The sequence below is a fragment of the Canis lupus genome, chromosome 25, assembly GCF_011100685.1.
Source record: "Canis lupus familiaris isolate Mischka breed German Shepherd chromosome 25, alternate assembly UU_Cfam_GSD_1.0, whole genome shotgun sequence".
In the NCBI taxonomy this organism is placed as follows: Eukaryota; Metazoa; Chordata; class Mammalia; order Carnivora; family Canidae; genus Canis; species Canis lupus.
This window is the reverse complement of record NC_049246.1, coordinates 51,081,834-51,102,392: the sequence shown is the minus strand read 5'-3', so window position 1 is coordinate 51,102,392 and position 20,559 is coordinate 51,081,834. Positions and strand designations below refer to the sequence as shown.

The 20,559-nt window shown below is 68.4% G+C and overlaps 1 protein-coding gene across 1 annotated transcript in view; it reads right to left on the bottom strand.

The window, feature by feature from the left end:
• The window catches only part of CROCC2 (ciliary rootlet coiled-coil, rootletin family member 2), a 49,661-nt gene that overhangs the window by 9,278 nt on the left and 19,824 nt on the right, over nucleotides 1-20,559 (bottom strand). The window contains 15 exon segments of the mRNA XM_038573039.1: nucleotides 4,784-4,917; nucleotides 5,568-5,688; nucleotides 6,035-6,216; nucleotides 6,408-6,561; nucleotides 6,563-6,766; nucleotides 7,429-7,458; nucleotides 7,494-7,598; nucleotides 8,272-8,431; nucleotides 8,911-9,128; nucleotides 12,228-12,371; nucleotides 14,315-14,428; nucleotides 15,317-15,493; nucleotides 16,039-16,208; nucleotides 16,583-16,710; nucleotides 19,736-19,929. Of these exon segments, the coding sequence (XP_038428967.1) occupies nucleotides 4,784-4,917; nucleotides 5,568-5,688; nucleotides 6,035-6,216; nucleotides 6,408-6,561; nucleotides 6,563-6,766; nucleotides 7,429-7,458; nucleotides 7,494-7,598; nucleotides 8,272-8,431; nucleotides 8,911-9,128; nucleotides 12,228-12,371; nucleotides 14,315-14,428; nucleotides 15,317-15,493; nucleotides 16,039-16,208; nucleotides 16,583-16,710; nucleotides 19,736-19,929 (2,235 nt within the window).

Genomic DNA, 20,559 nt, shown 5'->3' with positions numbered 1-20,559 from the left:
CAGACGTCGGGGACCCGGAGCTCGGCCGGGAGCCCGGGGTCGGGGCTCACCCAGACCCTCGCACGCCACTCGCGTCCACTCGCCCCAGCGCCCCCTTCGGCCGTGCTCGCCTTATCATCAGCCTCGCTGCTGCTTTTCAAAATTTCCATTAAAAGCCTCAAACATCTCTCCTTCTCTGTAGACTCGGCAACCAGCTTGCCCGTTTCCCTCCACACAGTCCATTAAAGATAGACGAAACCCAAACGGGAGAGCCCAGCAACCAACAACCAACCTGCGAGGAGCCAGGAGCATAGACACATCCCCCCGGAAGCTGCTCGGAAGGTCCTGACTGTCCCCGAGCCTCACCCCGTCCCCACTAAGACTGGACGCAGCAACCGGAGAGGCACAAACCCGTCGCCGATCTTCTCAGTAACCCTCGCGTTAGGAAATAAAAACCGAAAGTCCTCGAAAACTGGTAAAAAAAAAAAAATTCACGTCGGAAATCCGTGGTGCACACACCGAACCCCCAGTAGGGAAAATGGGGTCACACCGAGCCCTCTATTGAGAGAGGACGCCCGGACGTAAATCCATGGCTTGTTCGGTTTAAGAAACGAGGGCGGGAGCCTGGTGGCTGAGTCGGGGAGGCGTCCGCCTGGGGCTCAGGCCGTGACCGCGGGGGGCCTGCTTCTCCCTCTGCCTCTGCCCCCGCCCCGCTCATGCCCACTCGCTCTGACGAATGAATAAAAAGAATCTTTTTTTTTTTTTTAAAGGAATGAGGAAAATCACAACAACAACAACAAAGGAGGATATTAATATAACCCTAAAGGAGTCATCGTGGGCGAAGACGACGGGAGAGATAAAGCTGGTTCTTTGAAGAGACCAATAAACCAGGCGAACTGTTGGCAGGTCGGGCTCAGAGAAAGCGACAGATCTGCAGCGCCGAGACCAGGTAGGGCCCCGGGTGGGAAGAAGAGAGGGTCTCAGGAAGAAAACGGTTCCAACCGCAGGTGGGACGACAGGCGTGAGGGAAACGCGCGGCGGGGCGGCCCCGGCGATGCCTCTAACCGTGCAGGACGGAGGGCCCAGCTGCCGGCTGCCCACGGGGGGAGGCAAGCCCGGCGCCCGGCGGGAGGCGGTGTCCACGGGCGGGCCCCTCTCGCCCGGGGCCGTGGCCTGGCCCTGACCGCCCGCCGCCCCTCCCCCTCCGGCTGTGGGCCCGCGCCCCCTCGCTCCGGGCCGCCCACTGCCCGCTGCCCGCAGGACCCCGAGCGGCGTGGGGCGCGTGTCCTGACGTCCGGGCCCCTTCCGCGTTGTTGATCCTCCGGATTCCCAGGGGGCCCTGGAAACAGGGAGGGATTTGCTCTCGAACAAGAATCTCACTGTTTGCATAGCACAGCCTACCATTTAATTAGAAAAATATGTTTTTAATTAAGTTTCTCTTGACAAACGCATTCAACGGTTCACGTGAAACGGGGGGAGAACCCGGCGCACGAAAGTGAAAGCGCTCGTGTCCCCGCAGACCCGGCTCGGCCTGCGCGGGGGGCCCGGCACCTGACCTGGGCGCGGGGAGGCTGGCCCTGGGCCCTCGGGGCCTGCCGTGCATCGGGGTGCCCCTCCCAGGCGCCCACCTCCATGCCCCGGGCACAGAAATTGGGAAAACCGTCCTCGGGCTGGAGACCAGAGACTCGGGGGGTTCGCGCGACACGGAGGCAGACAGACCCACGGCCGCAGGACGGAAGTACCAGAATTCTCGCCGCGGCTAAACGCGCTGCCCATGGATCTGAGCACCCGCGCTTGCCCACTGGCGGCCGATTCCGAGTCCCGGGGAATGTGGGCCCAGCACGGGTGGCGAGGTGTGACCAGCGTCCCCAGGTGTGGGGCCACAGGGGCGCTGACTCAGCCGGGGCTGCAGGAGGCAAGGGACGCCGGCATCTCACGGAGCCCCAGCCGCCCCGCGGGCAGGTGCCACACACAAGGAGGGGGCGCCACGCAGCTCAGCTGGCCCGAGGACGGAGCCTGCACCCTCCCCGCGGAGGACAGGAGACCTCGGGTCGCTCCCTGCCGCCTCTGTTGCCCTGCGGGGCCCCCACGTCCCGCACGACCCCCATGACCCCCATGACCCCCAGGGTCCCCATGGCCCTCAGGGTCCCCACAGCCCCCAGGATCCCTACGGCCCCTATGGCCCCCATGACCCCCAGGGTCCCTATAGCCCCCACGGTCCCCACGGTCCCCACAGTCCCCACGGCCCCCAGGGCTCCCCTTTCTGTCTTTCAGTTCCAGCTGGAAGCATCTGGACAGGGACACGTGAAGCCCCAGGGGGTCCTCTCCACTCCCGGCTCCGAGCAAGACCAGACCCCCTTCTTTGAGGCCGAGCAGAGGAGAGAGATCCCGACAGTCACAGCCAGTGGTGGCGAAAGAGACAGTCGACCCAGGATCAGATCTGAGGGTCTCGAATGGGAAGAGAACAGAGTGGCTGCACGACGTGGGAACAGGTGTCAGAAGCTGCTCGCGCCCGCTCAGGAAGGGGCCCCGGGGCGGGGAGCCGGAGCGGGAACAACCGAGACTGGGGATGCGAGGACCGACCCGGGCGTGGAGATGGGGATTCGATGACGCGCGGCCCTGGACGGAGGCCCAAGCTCCCGGGCCGCGGAGCCGGCGAGAAGGCGGGAGACCGCGGGGCAAGGAGGACGGGCGACCGGAGGGCAGGGCTGGGCTGCCCGAATTTCAGGACAAAAGGATGGGAAGTGCGCGGAGAAGGGGCGTTTTTACGTGGAAATGACCAGCATCGGCTCAAGACAGATTCGGTTCCGCGAGCAGACGGGGCTGCAGGCACAGGTACAGTCGCAGAGGGGACACCCGTCTGGCCTCCCCCGTGGGGGAACAACTCAACCCACAACCCCCTCGCCTTCCCTGAGCCCATCTGAGGATGAGGTCATGGGGCCACCACCAGGGGAATCTAGGTAGACACAGGCCCTCCAGAGGGTGGGGGCCCGGGGGCGGGCGGCCCCAGGACTGCCCGAGACACCCGGGCACCTCGCAGGTGTAATTAGGGGCCACCGCCCGAGGTTATCCAGGTGGGCCGGATGAACCCCCGGAGGCCCCCGGGCTGCTGGCACGGGGACAGCGGTGCGTGAGGGTCCGCGTGAGGGTCCTGCTGCCGCGGCAGCCTGGTGAGAGCCGACGAGAAGCCCAGGCAGGGGTGGGAGACGCGGAACCCACTGCCCCCCGGACCCCGTGGGGCTGCTGCCTGCAGGGATGGGGCTCACTGACGGGGAGCGCCATCAGTGCGTGCAGTATAAAGCCCCGGGGTGTGCCCACGGGGGGCGGGGTTCAAAATCGGGGGCAGGCCCTGCAGGGACCCCCACCGGGGCACTTAGGAGAAAGGTGCAGGCGGGGCAGCCTGGACGGGGCAGGGCGGAGGGGACATGGGCGCGGGGGGAGGGCTGCGAGAAGGGGTCCCCTGAGCACGGCGCAGCCCCACGCTCGCGGTCACACGTGCTGCCCACCCCCGTGGAGGGGGACGGAGAGCAAACGACCCTAAAATAGAGGGACAGAATGGAAGCCACGAGGAAGCCTCAAGCCTCCAGTCAGCAATCGGAGCAAACCAGAGCCCGGAGGTGACCGCACAGCTCGTAAGGGGGATAAATTCCCTTGGAAAAGGCAGAGACTCGAGGTGGGATGGGGATGGAACGGGGGGGGGGGGGGGGGGGGGGGGGGGGGGGGAGGGGCGGCTGCGCTTGGGGACACGCGGTGGCAGCTGCGGAACGTCGCAGGGCCCGAGAAACTTCAGATTCTGAAGGACACGCCATGGAAACGCGGGGACCCGGGACGCTTGGAGACGGCAGCACGTGCGGCCCCGAATCCTCACGCAAATCCAGCGTCACTCTAGGGATGCCGAGCTCGGGGGACGACCCAGCGCGGGGCGACTGCGTAGACGTCGGGGTCACTCCGCCACCTGCCCGGCTTCTCGGAGCCACATCTGCTGGGCCCCGCGCTGGGTCGTCCGGCCTTCCAGCCCGGGCCCAGGCGTCCCCCGCGTCTCCCGGCGGCCCAGCTCCCGGGGATTCCCTGGCCCGGTCCCACCCCTCGCAGTGCCAGGCCACTCAGCCCCCTGCTCCGCTGCTCCCACCATCTTTCCGGGGTGGGGCCGGGGACCCCGATTCTCCAACACGCCCCTGGGGGGCCTGTGCTCCCCCCTGGCCTGCTGATCCCCATGCCTCCGGGGCCTCCAAGAACTTTCTGGAAATGGCAGCCTGGCAGCTTCAGCTGCCCAGACCCGGCTGCTCCCCATCCCAGCCCTACCCCGGGGCTGCTGGGCGCCCCGTCCAGGCGGCCACCTCCACCGGCCCAGCCTCCTCACTTGAAAGGGACCAGAGGCCACCATCACAGCACAGGCGCATATGTGGGGACATTTACCCAAATTGGTCCTGTGTAACCTCCGTCCGTGTCTGGGTGACACAGTAAACTTGTCCTGCTCACCATCGACATGACCCCACGGGGGCTCCGGGGCTGGGCCCGTGTCACCGAAGGCCCGCATGTGGCCACAGAAGGGTGGACGGCCGGGGAGGCCAGAGGTCACCCTGCCTGAGGCCCTCGCTGCCCTGGACCCAGTGCCCAGCCTGCAGACCAGTGGGGAGCACCCCCGGACAGCCCTCCAGGGGAGCACCCCGGGACAGCCCTACCTGGACACCCCTATGCGCCCTGTGGGCACCCTGTCCCTGGAGGCCATGTCACCCGCTCTGCCTCCACAGTGGTCCTCCTCGTTCCCCGCCCTGTCCCCAGGTCCTCACCCCGCAAGCCCCACCTGGAACCTCCGCCTCTCCCGGCCTGCCGCCCGCCTGCTCGCCAGGTGCTCCGCGTCCAGCCTGTGCAGCACCTCCTCCTGCAGGGCGCGGGCCGCCTGGGCAGTGCGCGTCTCACCCTCCGCCTGGCGCCAGGCTGCGGACAAACGGGCTTGCGTGGCTCCCGAGCTCAGGCCGGGGAACAGGCTCGCTGTCGACACCTAGACGCTGGGGCTGCAGAGGCCCCCCGACAATCCCTGCCCCTCCCACTTGAACCTCAAGGATCCCTGGGGCTGGGGCTGGGGTCCCGGCTCCCTCCGCCTGCTTCTCCTTCTCTCCCACCTTGTTTCCTTCCACAGACATTCCTCCTTCGAGACTGTGCGCGGCCCCAGACCCACCCTCTGGGGCAGACGGGCCAACGTGGGGAGGGGGACAGGAATGCCGTGGGGGTGGCCCGCAGGGCAGGGGCGCTCTGTGAGGCCACAGGGGCCACCGGCCTCATGACTGTCTGTGGAGGAGGGTCCCAGGAGGCCCGCACAGCCAGCGCAAAGGCCCTGAGGGAGGAAGTGAGGGTGGCCCGGGGGGCAGCAGGGCCTGGGGCCCCGCAGGGTCCCTGGGCTTCACGCCCTTGTGATGCGGAAGCCACTGCTCGGGAAGCTCCCAGCCAGCCGCCGCCCCCGCCCGAGCCCGAGCAGCTCCCAGGACCCCGCACTTGCAGCAGCCAGGGGTGAGGCCCTCGGGGGCCCTGGGGAGGTGGCCGAGCACCCCCCACCGCGACCCTCGGGGGCGGGAGGGACGGGAGGTCACCTTCCTCCGCTTCTGCCAGCGCCGTCTGCAGCTGCCCCGCGTGGCTCTGGGCCTGGGCACGCGCGCTCTCAGCCTCTCTCAGCTGGCGGCTCAGGCTCAGCACCTGGAGGTGCCAGTCATCCTGGGCGGAAGGACCCAGGTCAGGGGGCAGCCTGGCGGGGGTGGAGGTCCGGGGCGTCGGGCTGGAGGCTTGGGGGGCTCGGGTGCGCTGACCTGGGCCCCAGGGGGTGTCCGACGGCGCCTGGCGCCAGGGGCTCTGCCGCCCCCTCGGAGGAAGAGAGGCCCCTGGGCCCCCTGGGCTTCGGGTCCAGTTTGGAGGGACGGTGGGGTTCGCTGCTATGTGTCATGCCACCCAAAGGCCAGTCTGACACCTAGGTGCCCGTGACCCGCAGGCCCTGCCAGGGTCTCAGCACGCCTGGGATGGCCGGCCGACGGGAGCCCCCCGCGTGACCTGTCCACTCCCTTACCCGCTCCCTCTGGGCATCCCGCAGCCTCTGCACAAAGTCCCTCAGGGCGTCTCGCACAGAGGCCACGTCCACCGCCGAGCTGTGGTCCCCGGGTGCAGGCGAGGGCCCTCGGGGAGGTGAGCCGGCCCGGCTGGGGGAGCTGGCCCTGTGCCGCGGGGAGCGGCCCGGGCTGCTGTCTGAGCCTGCGGGACAGTGACGGCGGGGGGACGTGGCGGGGACTTGGTGACACACGCAGGTGTCCCGGCCCCCGGCTCTCTGCTTGTCCCCACCCGCGGGGAGCCCGGGGGAGCCCGGGGGACCAGCCCCCTCGCCATGTGCCCCAGGTGGGCCGCGGAGCCTGGACAGGAGCCCCTGCACCACCGAGGACACTGACCTTTCCCCGGGAGGCCGGGCGGCTTGGGGGAGCCTGGGGGGCCGTGTCCCTGGAGCCCCAGGCCGCAGCGGAGCGTGGACCAGAGCCGGCGCAGCTGGCCCTCCGAGTCGCGCCGGGCAGCCTCCGCCCGGGCCAGCTCCTGCTCCAGGCCTGCACAGCCGGCCGCAGGCCTCGTCCAGGCGAGCCTGCAGACCCTCCGCCGCGCCGCTGGCCTGCCGCAGCCTCCCGGACACCGAGCGCAGCTCAGCCCGCAGGCTCCGCTCGGCCCCGCGGCTCTGGCGCAGACGCTCCTCCAGCTGCTGCTTCTGGGCCTCGGCGCCGGCCTCCACCTCCGCCAGCTCCTGCCGCAGCCTCAGGACCTGCGGGGCACGGGAAGCCCCCCTCAGCCGCCCGCCTCAGCCCTGCGCCCGGCCCCGCGCCCCGTCCAGGCCGAGGGAGCCCCGCGCCCCGTCCTCGGCACGGGCCCCGGAGCACACACATCCTGGCGGGCAGCGGAGGCGCGAGGGAGCCCGGAGCCGGGTGGAGCCGTGACCCTAGGCTGTCCCTGCCGGGGCCCTCCAGGGTCCCCTCTGGCCAGCCCCGTCCTGGGGCCTGCGGTAGCGAGGGCAGGGCCGGCGTCACCCTGAGCCTGGGGCCGGGAGCCTCGGGGTGCCCCACACACCACCACAGGCTTCTGCGGCCGGCGCGGTGGGTGATCGCCGCTGGCTGCCCCGTGGCCTCCCTGCACACGCGGGGCCCCGGGTGGCCGCTCCCCTGCCTCGCCGGGCCCGGGCCGTTCTCCCTCCTGCTTCACTGCAGCCACCCCCCCCACTGGTCCTCCCCTCCCCTCCCCTCCCCTCCCTTCCGGCAGCCCGGCTGAGGCGCCGAGGGCCCTCCCTGACCCCGCCGTCTGTCCACAGCAGCCCATCCTGTCCTTCCTCTCAGGCCGCCCCGTCTGCCGTGCACCCCTGGTCCCGGCCTCGCCTGGGACCGACACCCCTCTGGCAGGCTGGGGCCTCCTCTGGGCCGCTCCGCCCCCCACCTCCCCCCCCGGGGCGCCCTCGTGGGTCGCCTGGGCCTCGGCGCCAGCCTCTGCCGCTGCTGTACCTCCCGCTGGCTCTGCTGCTGCCGCTCGGCATCCTGGGCGCCCCGGGCCTGCAGCTGGCTCACCTCTTGGCTCTTCCTCCGGTTCTCAGCCTCCAGCATGTTGACCTGTGACGGTGGGCGGCACGGATGGGGTGGCCGGGGGCCCCGCTGGACCCCAGCCTCAGCTCACGTGTCCCAGGGAGGGAGCCCTCCGAGTGGGCAGCGGCTGCACGCAGGGCGCGGGAGGTGGGGGTGCCCTGAGACCACCCCCGGAGCTGACTGCTCGAGGGCCAGCAGCGGGCTGGGGCAGCGGGGCGCTGCTCTGGGCTCCCGGGGACCCCGGCTCACGGGGACCTGGTCCCCCGCACGGCTCTGTGCCTCCGTGGCCTCCTCTGAGAGGGACGGTGCTCGAACCTTCCTCACGGGAGGCCGTGGGGGAGGAGGGAGGTGCAGGAGACGGCGGCTCCGGGGCGCACAGGACAACGGGAGCCTCCACAGGGCGTCCATGAGCCCTGGACACGGCTGTGGACGCCTGGAAAGGCCCCCCAGAGTCCAGGGGCGTCAGGGCCCCACCTCTGAACGGGGTCTGCACCCCGGGGACCTCAGGGACCTCAGCACGCAGCCCGAGTGGCAGGCAGACTGGCAAGCGGTGCCGCCGTCCTCGGGCCCCGGGGTGGCCGTGCGGGGACAGTGTTCCAGGGGCACAGCAGCACGGCCTTGTCCCGAGCCCCTCGCTGCGGCCCGGGGGCCCCGGGGTGGGGGCGACGTCCCGCGGGCCGGGCCCGGTGGCTGCCCTCACCTGCCTGCCCAGCTCCTGGAGCCCCCGGCGGGCGTCGGCCTCGGCCCGCTCCACCTCCCTCAGACTGGCCCGCAGCTCCCAGGCCTCCTTCTGCGCCGCGGCCCGGGCCTCCTCCAGCACCAGCAGCTTCTGCTCCCCTTCTTCCTTGGCCCTCTGGAAGCTGAGCAGAGTGTCCCGGTGGGCCCAGCCCGCGCCGCCCGCCGCCCGCCGCCCGGGGTCTGTCTCCCGAGGCCCGGAGCCCAGCTGGCCGTGCCCCTCGGGGCCCTCCCCCTGCCTTTGTCTCTGCAGCCACACACCCGGAGACGCACGTCCAGCGCGGCCTGGCACCTGTGCCCCCCACCCCGTGAGGGCGGCCGTTCTCGCCTCGCCGCCCCCCCATGGGGCACCCCCGGCCCTGGACCAGGCCCCGCCTCCTCTGCTCCCCGGCCCTCGGCCGTGCCCTGCTGGCCACTCGGGACCGGCAGGCCTGCGAGATGGGCAGTCGCTGAGGGCGGGGCTGCCCCTGTTGGGATCCCGGCCTTCCCGCCCGTGTGGGCGCCCGCCGGGCAGCTGAGCCCGCCCCACCATCCGGCCCTCGTCGAGGATCCGCCGCGTCCGCGGGCTTCGCCTCTGGGCTGCGCCCCTGCGCTGGGCCGTTACCTGGCCCGGTCCTGCTCAGCCCTGCGGATGGCGGCCCGCAGCTCAGCGTTGGAGCGCCGCAGCACGTCCTTCTCACGGGCCTCGTCCCCCAGCGCCCGCCGGGCCTCCAGGGCCTCCCTGCGGAGCCCCTCGCCGCTCTCCTCGCGGCCCTGCAGCTCCCGGCGCAGCACGGCCAGCGCCTCCCGGGCCTCGTCCAGCTGGGCCTGCAGCCGCTCGGCCTGGGGGAGGAGCATGTGGCTGTGCGGCCGCTGGGGCCAGGGTCAGGGGCGTGGGCGGGGGTCGGGGCGTGGAGCTGCCCGGCTCTGGTCCGCAGCACCGATGTAGCCCCTCGCCCTGTGTCCCCAAGTGCTTGGAGGAGCAGCAGCTAACCTGGACGTGCCCACCTGGGGGTCACCTCTCCTCATGCCACTGAGGCTTCATGGGGGCTGGTCCCGGGGCCCAGGGAGGAGACACTCGGACCCTCCTGGCCCCTGGTGTGGCCTGGCTCCCCCGGGCCCTGCTCACTGGTCAGCGGGGACCACATGGGTCATGGCTCTGCCCGCACATGTGCACTGTCCCCACCCAGGTCCTGACGGCCTGCCCTGCTGCTGTCCCCTGGTGCCCGCCCTCTGCGTCCATGATGATGCGGCACTGGGGCCGCTGCCCACCCTGGCGGTACCAGTGGCCTGGGCTCCCGACCCCTGCGTGGTGGTGGGTACACCCAGTCGCGTGGGCCCCGGTTCCCATCGTACGGGAGGTGGCGGGGAGCGGGGGCCTCTGGCGACGGCCCTCAGAAGGCCCAGTGTGGACCAGGCCGTGCAACTGCTCGGGCAGCAGGTTCCCACTGTCTCCTGAGTGCTCGGGGTCCAGTGCTCCTGACCCAAGGGGGGGGCAGCAGAGGCCCCCGGGGCACGGTGGGCAGGCTCCACATCCACCCTGGTCTCAAGGCTCGGCCCCGCAGGCCGGGCCAGGGGTGGGGGCCGTGGGTGTGAGTCGCGGCCCCTGTCCCCGTCGGACCCGTTCCAGGCCCCGAATGGGACGCATCCGACTCGGGTTCGGAGGAGCACAGGCGCGGGGCCGGGGGCCCCACCCCGTCCCCGCCCCGGGGGCGCCCGCCCCCGCCTGCCTCTGGAGGGCCCTCCGTGGGGCTGCCGCCCGCCCCAGGGGAGAGGGCCTTGCCGGGAGGGGAAGCCACAGGAATTCCGAGCAGTGTCAGGCGCTGGTCTGCCAAGAGCCAACCCCACGCTGCTGGCCGTTCCAGCGGCAGCGTCCAGGCCCCCGGCCAGCCCGGCTGCCGCGTCCCCCCGCGGCTCTTGTTGTTCTGTTTGGGAAGGGCCCGAGCCCCTCCTCGCCCCCCCGCCCCCCGCATGTGGGAGCCACGACCGTGGGGAGCAGTTTCCGCAGAGCTCAGCAAAAATCCGCGCGGGGTCAAGGAGCAGCGCGAGGCCCTCCCCGCAGAAAGGAGGCTCTTTCCACTTCCCAGGGCGGAGATGAAAACAAGCACAACAAAGCCCGAGCCCCCCGCCGGCCCCGCGCCCCGGGAGAACAGCCATCCTCTTTACAGGAATTTTACAGCCAAATCACTTAATGTGATTATAATAATTATTTCTTTACTAGAAATTGTATAAACAGGGTCTTTTGAAATCTCCTGCAGGGAGGCGGCTCCAGGGCTCCGCACAGCCGAGGGGAGCCGGGGACGGGCGGTTCCGGGCTCTGGCCTGGGCGCCAGTGCGAGCGCGCACGTGTGTGCTTGGTGTGCGGGCGTGCACGCGTGAGCGTGTGCATCTGCGCGTGTGTGCGGGCGTGCACGCCGCGCGTGTGTGCACAGGCATGCCCTGCGTGCGCGTGAGCGCGTGGGGTTGCGTGTGCGACTTGCCGCACACGGCGTGCGCCCCGCAGCACCCAGGTGAGCCCCCCTGCGGGTGTTGCATCCACGCATAAGTGCACGCGTGTGCATCCCGCGCACACGGTCAGGGACGTGCACGTGTGTGAACCGTGGGGTGTGCTCATGTGCCTGCGTGCACACGCGTGTGGACCTCAGGCGGGGCTGTGAGAAGCCTGGACCTTCCTCCAGTTTAAAGGCTGTGAAAACGGTGCGGTTTCCATGGCAACTGGGCCAGCCTGGCGCCTGGGAGGCTCTTCAGTGCTGCTGCTCCCTGGCTTCCTCCTGCCTCCTCGCTCAGCCCCCTGCTCCCCCACTCCCTTCCTGGGGCCCCTCCTTTCTGGGGGTTCCCTCCTTCCAGGGGCCCCCTCCTTTCTGGGGGTTCCCCGCCTTTCTAGGGGTTCCCTCCTTTCTGAGGCTCCCCTCCTTTCTGAGACCCCCCTTTCTGAGGTTCCCTCCTTTCTGGGGGTTCCCCTCCTTCCAGGGGCCCCCTCTCTGGGAACCTGACCTTCTCGGGGGGCCCGCACTTTCTTCCTTCACCTCGCCAGAGCAAACGTGCCCCTCCCCCCCCACCCCGTCTCCTGGCGCCCCCGCTGCAGCCCCTAGTTTTAAATCTCATTTTGCTTCCCCGTGTGGTCGCTGACCGGCCTGACTTTGAAATCTGTTGAAAGGAGACCTTTCTCTTTGGGGGCCAAAGTAAACAGCCTGTCATGTTGAATCACGCTCTGTGCCCCCCTACCCCCGCCGGGGCTGCCCCGGGGGGCCCCCCTCCCCGCTCTCCCCTGGGCTCCCGCAGCGCTCGCCTTGGCTCCGGGCCCGGGCGGCCTGGGGGCCGGGTCCTCACGCCCCACCTGGGCGCCGCCGCCCCTCCCCCCCCCCCCCCCCCCCCCCCCCCCCCCGGGCTCCCCAGGCCCTGTCACAGCCCCTCACAAACACCTCCCCGTCGCCTGCCTGCTGCGCGGCCTGGCCCTCCTGCCCCCACCCCCGCGGGACACTGTCACGTGGCTCCTGGGGACCCCGTGTCCACCTCGGGGCCTTGGCCGAGTCCACGCTTGGCCGCCCCTGGAAACCCCACGGGACCCCCACACTTCGGCCCCTCCACCCCAGCACCCCGTCCCAGGGGCCCGCACCTCACGCTGCGCAGGCCCAGCCTGGCCAGCACCACTGCCCCGGGGCTCCTCCCGGTGGGGGGGTCTGGATGGTGGGGGGTAGCAGGATGGGTGGGCCTCCCTCCTCTCCCCCAGCACCCTCACTTCTCTCTGGGGACCCCCTCTTCCCCCGGCACCCCCTCTTCTCCCTGGCATTCCTCTTACCCAGCACCACTTACTTCTCTCTGGGCACCCTCTCTTCCCCCCTGCACCCTCTCTTCCCCCCTGCACCCCTCTTCCCCTGACACCCCCTCTTCCCCCAACACCCCCCTTCCCCTGGCACCCCCTTTCCCCTAGCACCCCCTCACTTCTCTCCTGGTGTCGCTTCGCTCTGCAGCCACCTCCCGGAGACTGTCGCTCAGAGCCGCGGCCTCCCTCTGGTGCGCGGCGACCGCGTCCTCAAACTGGGCCTGCAGGGCTTTCAGCTCCGCGTCCGTGGCGCCCATGGCGGCCTGGAGGGAGCGGCAGGCGGTGGCCTCGGGGGGCTGCTGGGGTGCATGGGGGGGCAAGACAGGCGGACCCCTGGCCCCAAGCCGCGGCGGTGGGGGGCGAGCAGGGAGCTAGGGCCACAGTCAGGCCCGTGCCCACGTCCCGGTGCACACAGGGGCCCCGTGGAGGCCCCGCCACCACACTCAGGCGGCCACACAGTCCCCCGGACTCGAGTCTGCTCTGCGGGGCCTTAGCCTTCGGGGGGACCCCGTCCAGCAGGCCCGGGGGTGCTGGTGGGAGGTGGGGTCCCCTGCGCCCCGGGCCGGGCAGCCGTGCTGGCGGCTCTCCTTGTCTGCAAGGCAGCACCTGAGGCCCCCCGCTTCCTCACCAGGACACCCGCCCCCGGCTCTGGCCCTGTGCGGGGTCCCTCGGGCACCCACCAGCCCCACTGCCTGGATCCTACGGGCACCTCCCCGCCCTGTGCACGGCCGTCGCCGGCAGCCAGTTGGGTGGGGCCCCCGGGGAGCCCCTGTGGGGGCGGTGGGGCCCTCCACCTGCCAGGCCGCTTTCTGTGTCACCCACAGGCCTTCCTGGGTGGGCCTCTCCCTGCGCCCCCCAGGGCTTGTCACCTGCACCCTCACGCCAAGGTGGCCGAGGGAGCGCCCGGCTGGCAGGCCACCCCGTCCGGCGGGGACTCCGAGCCAGCGCCAGGGCAAGCTGGGCGTCAGCTCCCCGGGTGGCGGGGGCTGCTGGGGGGCAGCTCGGTGAGGATGGGAGGAGGGAGGGCACCCCCACGGCCCCGTTGCCCCCGGCCTGGGGTGGGACAGAGCAGCGTGGGTGCCTGGACCCTGCGGGCAGCTCGGCTCAGAGTGACCACGTCAGGCAGCCCTGGGGGTGCGGAGGCCCCCTGGCAGCCGAGGCCTGACGGCAACCCCGTGTCCTGCCGCGCGGGGCCCCAGGGACGGGCCTCGGCCCCCTCCCGGGGCCGCCCTCCTCGAGGCCCAGCGTCCTGTGTCCTGTCCACACGCTCAATCGCTGGCTCACTGGGCCACTTCAGCACCGGTGGAGAAGTGAAGCCTGTGACCTCGGGGCTGGGGACGCACCAGGGAGCAGGTGGGGACAGGTCCCCTGGACCCAGCGCAGGGGTAATGGAGTAGGAAGGACGCAGGCGGCGCAGGAGGACGGGTGCTGGCCTGGCTTGGCCGCGGCCCCCTGGAACCTGGGGTGTGCGAAGTGCCAGCCCCCCGGGGTGCTGCTCCCCCGCAGACCACTCCCTGTGCCCTCCTCGCACCTCGCTCCGGCCACCGCACCTGGGGGGCTTGTTCCCCGTCGGCCACATGGGGGGCACCAGATGGAGCAGCGGGTGCAGCCACGGGGAGGAGGCCCAGTGCCCCCAGGGTCACTGCCCCCACCGGCGCCCTGGCAGCCGCTGCCCGTCCCCCTGGTCGTCCCAGGCAGCCTCACCCCACCCTCAAGGCTGGGGAAGCCTGTGTCCTGGCTCGGCCGGGACCCCCGGGACCGCCTGCCTCGGCACAGCACGGGCCTCCCGGCCTGGGTTTCTCCTCTGGCGGCCACGAGCGGCCCCCAGGCGCCTCCCGCACATTCGGGGGCGTCCTCCTCCCGGGGCCGTGCTGGTGTCTTGGGACCCCAGCCCAGGTGCTGCTCGGCTCTGCTGCAGGTCACCTGCGGCCCAGGGCCCTCCTGGCTCCGGCCTCGCTCTGGCCGGGCCTGCTGCTGGGGAGCAGGGCCTGGCTCTCGCACCCCCACCCGGCTTGGCTCACTGGGCCTCTCCTTCCCATTAAGACGGTGTCTCCTCCCAGCAGGAGCCCCGGCCGGTCCCTGGGGGAGTCCAGGCTCGGGGGGCAGGACAGGGGGCTGTGTCCCTGGGACTGGGCAGGAAGGGGGTGCTGGGCAGTGCAGGTGCCAGGCCGGGTGCTCCGTGCCTGGCCTGGGCACCAGGGCTCACCTCGGCTCGCTCGTGCCGGCTCTGGGCCTCCTGCCGCACCTGTTCCAGCTCCTGCAAGGCCCGGGAGAGCTCCTCCTCCAGCAGCCTCCTCTCTGCTTCTTTCAGCGACAGGGCCTGGCAGCAGGGGGCAGGGGTGCTTGTGAGGACCGGGGGCCTCTTGAAGGAGAGGCTGCCGCAGAGCCGGGTGCTAAAGCCCCCGCCAGGACATGCTGTGTCCCTGATCCCACATCAGCCAGAGGCAGCCCTTGTCCCGAGTGGGGTCCGTGGGCCTTCTCACTGCCATGGCCCAAATTCCGTGCCTCCACTCAGCCAGGTCTCCACACACCGGCTGGCTGGTCAGGGGGATGGGTGGTCAGACACAGGGACGGATGGTGGATATGGAGGGACAGCTGAGGGTGTGGGAAGGATGTTGAAGTGAGAGGATAAACAGATGGTCAAGGGACTGGCTGCAGACACGGACGGTCCTATGACTGGATGATGGTCGGGTGTGTGGATGGTTGGATGATGTTTAAGCAAATTGATGGATAGGTGTATGGTCAGGTATGTGAATGGAAAATGAGGTATGTGGCTAGATGGCCACGTATGTGGGAGGACGGCTGGGTGTGGAGATAGAAGGATGGATATTCAGGCGAAGGGATGGATGGTGGACAAATGAGTGGAGGGACAGTCAAGTACATGGATGGATTGGTGGGTGGAGAGATGGATGGATGGATGGATGGATGGATGGATGGATGGATCGATGGATCGATGGATGGATGGTTGATGGATGGATGGATGATGGATGGATGGATGGATGGATGGGTTGATGGATGGGTGGATGAGTGGGTTGCTGGATGGATGAGTCGGCGGGTGGATCTCTGTCCACCAGAACTGCTGAGGAAGACCAGAGCTGCAATAGCAGTGACCCAGAAAGGTTGCCCTCATAGGCCTCTTGCTGGGTGGGAGAAGGATTGACGTGAGGAGTGGATGTGTGGGTTCCCTCTGCCTCACAGCCCCCATCACCTGCTGCATCTCGTGTTCCAGCTGGAGGAGACTCTCATCCCTCTCATGCTTCAGGGTCTGAATTTCCTCCTTCAGAGCCTCCCTCTTGGCTGCATTCTTTGCTACCAGCTTCTTCTCCTCTTCCAACCGGCGAGCTGCCACTTCCTTCTCCTCTGTCAGAGACAGACTCAGCGTCTCCTGGGCCGATGCAAAGGGACAGGCAGTGAAGGCTGCGTGGTCAGGACATACGAGGCCAGCGGGTCCCAAGTGAGACCTGGTTCATGGGACAGCAGGGCAGGACGGGTCCCCGGGGTTGTCCACTCCAGTCAGCTACGTACCAAAGCAAGAGCTGGGTGCCCCCCCGCACGTAGTGGTTCCCAAACCTCCCCCGAGCTCCACACTCACAACATGTGTGATGTGTCAAACAAGAGTGGGGGGGCCTGTGGCCAGCGGGATAGCTCCGGCGGGGGTGCTCCCGGCCCGCAGACTGCAGCAGGTCAGCCAACCCCAGGCCTGGCCTCTGCTGCGGGGGTCTGAGTGGACCCAGGCGGCACCCATGCCCCAGGCCCTGGGCTGCTCACGCGACCCCTGGGGAGGCCTCCCCTGGCCCCGGCCCTGGCACGGCGGGGGCGCCTCTCTCTCCTGGTCTCTCCCAGGCCCCCCACCACAAGGTCTGCTGTTTCACGGGACACGGTGGGCTCCTGGGAGGTGCCCAGGCAGCCGAGGGCCCAACGGAAGCAGACCTTGTCCCTCTGGAGCCGCGCCAGGTCCTCGTGGTGGGCCAGTGCCTGGCTCTCCAGCGCCAGCTGCGCCTCCCGCTCCTGCTGGGCCACTAGCCGCTGAAGCCGCCCCACGTCCCACTGGAGCTTCGTCTCCTGGACCTCCCAGGCACTTTTCAGCTGCTGCATTTCCACTGCAGAGTGACAGGCGCATCAGGGACTGGCCGCACGGCGCCGCGGTGGGAACCCCTCGTGGCCCTCATGAGCTCCCTGCGGAGGGCCGGCGCGCTGGAGGGACACCTGCTCGAGGACGCTGCCAGAGCCGGCGGCGACAAGCGCCCTGGGCCCGTTGCAATGTCCCGAGTTGTCACCTTGTACTGCCCGTGGTCAGGCCCACCCACGGCTGGCTGGGCTGGACAGGGAGCACGGGGGCCGGGCAGGGGGCCACCACGCTCAGCCTGCGGCCACTGCCCAGCTTTGTGCCCGGGCCCAGCACCGGGAGCCTCCCTCCTTCGGGGGCTGAGCTCCACGGGGCGGGGGGGGTGGACGTGCAGCCCCCCGAGGGCACCTTGCAGCGTCTGCCGAGCCAGCCGCAGGCTCTGGGTCTCGCCCTCCAGCTGCTCGCGCTCCGCCTGGAGCTGCCCCGACAGCCGCTGGGTGTCAAGCAGGGTGCTCTCCAGAGAGTCCCTCTCGGCCCTGCAGGGAGTCAGCAGACAGCGGCCATCAGCCGGGCAGGCCTTCGGGGGGGACGGTGCGGGGCCCGTCGCTAGACGTGGGGCGCGGCCCGGCTCGCAAACCGGGAGATAAACGGAACATCTCATTCATTTTTTGATCTCAAAACCAAATCAGGCTCAGCACAAAATGACCTTTCGGGTGGATTAAGTTAAACGAAACAAACAACAGATAAACAACTCAGAACTATAAGAACAGTCGAGGGGCGCCTGGGCGGCTCCGTCGGTTAAGTGTCTGACTCTTGACTTTAGCTCAGGTCATGATCTCAGGGTCGTGAGACGGAGCCCCAGGTCGGGCCCATGCTGGGCGTGGAGCCTGCTTGAGACTCTCTCTCTCCCTCTGCCCCTCTGCCTCCCCCGCGCTCATGCACGCGAGCTCTCTCTCTTTCTCAAAAAAAAAAAAAATAGTCGGAAGAAAACACAAAGGGTATTATATGATCTTCTTAAGCAAGACACAAAAGCCAAAAGCCAAAAATAGAGGCCAGCAATGTAAACACACTTAAAGACGAGGTGATGGTTGTGCAGGAAAGCTTGCATAAACCAACTGAAAAGACAAGGGACAGACTGGAAGAAAAAAATCTGCACTAGACGGACAAAGAGTTAATATCCACCATATGCAAAGAGCTCCTACCAATCAATGACAGAAAGTCAGCTGATCCTACAGAAAAACGAGAAAAATGACGGTTATTCACAAAGAGAACGCAAAGGGACAATGAACATCCAGAGCTTGCCCAACCTGACTAGTGCCCTAGGACAGTCGATCACCACCACGAGCTCGAGGGACCCGGCATCAGAGCGACAGAACTTTACGTAATGGTCACATTCAACGTCGGCAAGGATGTGAGGACGATTTTCCTTGTGGAGCGGAGGCTGGGAAATTTCAAAATTTAAAGAGTGCTTATCTTAGAACGAGCCATTCCACTCCCAGACGCCGGTTCCTTAGAAATACACGTGCCCCGTGAGGCGTGTGCGAGGACGCCCACTGCAGCTCTTGGCAGCGCGTGCGCCGGGCTCGGCCTCGGGGCTGCTGAAGCGCAGAATGCTGGCAAGGGCGGCCCAGCCAGTGGGTTGTCACTGAGGACGAGGAAGCTCTCTTCTCTCTCCTCTTGCCTCCGAGAAGCAAGGTGCCGGAGCCGCCCGCGCGCGGCGTGATCCCGGGCGTGCAAACGCCCCTGCCTGCCTGTGCACGCGCACAGACGTGTGTGCACGGGGAGTCCTGTGTCGGCGCAGCTCCCGCAGCTCCCGGCGGCCACTCCTCTCTGGAGGGGACGGAGGGGCTTGAAGCAGTCGTGCGAGGCCAGGCAAGCGGCTGCCAGTCACCAGGCGGCCGAGGGGCCTGTTCCAAGTGTTCGTGGGCCGGGCCCTGTGCTGGGTGATGCGGGAGGAAGGGGACAACGCGGGGCATACCCCACAAACACTTGCGTGCGCTCGGGGGGCACACACAGGGCCCCACCCACGTGGACGGGCCAGGGAGGGCCTGGGCCATGGGGACCCCACAGCCCCCTGCCCCCCGCTGCCACCTTGTCGGGGGGTACGGCACACGGACACCCTCTAGGGCTCCCTGATGCCCGCAGAGCCCGGAAACCTCAACGCCTGGCATCTCCTCCCCGTCCTCGCCAGCACCCCACGTCCCCCCCACCCCCCATCTGCGTGACCCCCTCCCTGCTGCGGGGAACGGTCCCTCGAGTGCCTTGAACCCACCTCCTCCCAGATCCCGGCCCGGTGCCCCCGGAGAAGCAGGGAGCTGCAGCAGGACTTCCTGCACCTGGCGCTTGTCAGCACGCCCCGGGAGCTCGTTAGAGCTGGAGAGACACACACGTGTGTGCGAGGGGCCGTGTGCGCCAGGCGTGCGTGCGTTCAGGGCAGGCCCCGAGCAGTCTTGTGGCCAGAAGCTCAGGCTGGTGATCGTGAAGGGCTGTTTCAGGAGCACGTGGCTCTGTGTGGGCCACAGGCCTGCCGTGTGCAGAGGCCCCGGGCCCAGCCATCAGGGCTGCGGCTGGAGGGAGGATCCTGGGCTGCGGAGGCCCCGGCCGGGAGGGGGCGGCAGGCAGGGACCCCCTGCTCCAATCTCTCCGCCAGCTTTCATTTGCAAAAGAGGTTTGTCTGCGAGGATGTTTAAGGACCTGGGACTCGAAGGGTTCTCGTGACCCCAGATTCCGGAATTCCAGGAGGAAATCTTTTCTACAAAAATACTTGGGTGTTCCCAAGGGAGCCCGCAAGTTTGGTGGCAGGAAGGTACGGAGGCCACGGGACGAGCTCAGCTCACCGGGCAACGGCCACAGGCGCCCCCTGTTCTCGCCCACAAGTGCCTATTTCGTGTCCTCCGGAAGTGGCGCCTGACGGTCTTTGAAGCTCATCCTGCCCCTGCCCTCGACCTCCCGGTTCCCCGGGGCTGGCACCGCCCCTGGCTTCGGGGATGGACCTGACCCAGCCTGCCAACCTGAGCCCAGCAACTCCCAGGATTGGTTCAGGGACATCAAGTGGCTCAGTTTGGGGGCTTTGTGGGGAGAAAGGGCTGTCTGCTGAAGGAGGGAGCCTGGAGTGGGCACCACCCCTCTCGCCGTGAGCCTGCCTGGGAACAGAACCCCCGGAGTTAAGCAGCACTGAGCAGGGACAGGCAGGATTCTCACAGCACTGTGGGAGCCCCTGGATCCAGCCTGGCCTGAAGCCATGTGTACCCTGAACTTCTTAGATCCATGAGCAAGACATTCCAGGTCTTCCTTCTGCTGGTCCGAACTGGGTTTCTGATTCCCTGCTGTCTGGCCAGCGTGGCCACCTTGCTCAGGAGGCCCATCCCCGGGCTCTCACCAGATTCACTCCTAGATGCTCCTCCTACCCGGGCTCTGTGTTTGCCCCTCACTCCCAGCCTCTCTCCCATGTGGACAGAATTGTTCAGCTATTGCTGAGTGAGTGCCCGCCCCCCTGCCGCACTCCAGGCTCTTCAGGGCGGAGGCCACGTGGACACGACCTGCTGGTGGGGCCCTGGGTACCTGAGGTCAGCTGCCTCCGCAGCTGTGAGCTGGACCTGCCTCTCCAGGGCCGCCTGTTTGGCCAGCAGCTGGGTCCGCTCCTCAGACAAAGCCTCCTTCTCCTGCAGGGCCCTCTGCAGAGTGTCCATCTGGGCCTCCTGGTCCCGCAGGCTCTGGGCCAGCTGCTCCTCCAGTGCCTGTTTCTTGCCTGTGACCTACGGGAGGGGGATGGGACAGTCTGGCAGAGAGTGGGAAGGTGAGGGGCGTTCAAGAGAAAAGAAGCAACTTTGTGCAGAGGGCGTGGGGGACGAGACGGGGAGGAGAGTGGGTGGGAGACCGCTGGGGCCTCAGAGGTGCACGTGGGTGTTTTCACAGCAGAGGGGCCCCCGCTCCCATAGCCGCGATGGAGAAGCTGAAGATTCCCAGGGAAGAGCCCGCTGCTGTCCCAGATGGTGACCTGGGCTGGGCCACGGGCATCCAGGGGACAGGAAACATCACCCAGCGATGGCAGGAGGGGGCAGAGGACCAGGCGCCGCAAACACTTCCATCAAGAGCACCACACGAGTGTGGCCAGAACCTAGCACAGGGATCTGTACGAGGCCTCAGGGAGCTGCCAAGGCGGGGGGACTAGGGAGCCGAGACCTTAGAGGCACCACCTGGCATCTCTTCTCTCCTCAGAATTTGCTGATTTAGACATTTTGGCCTGAGAAATTGAGAAGCCCAGGAGAGTTTCCGACAGTGCTATGGCCTCAGGGGAGCAAAAACTCAAGTTCAGAGCCATCATGGCAGAGGGGCCCTAAAGAGCATCCTGGCTTTAGTGGCAATCCCCGCAGGGCTTCACCCAG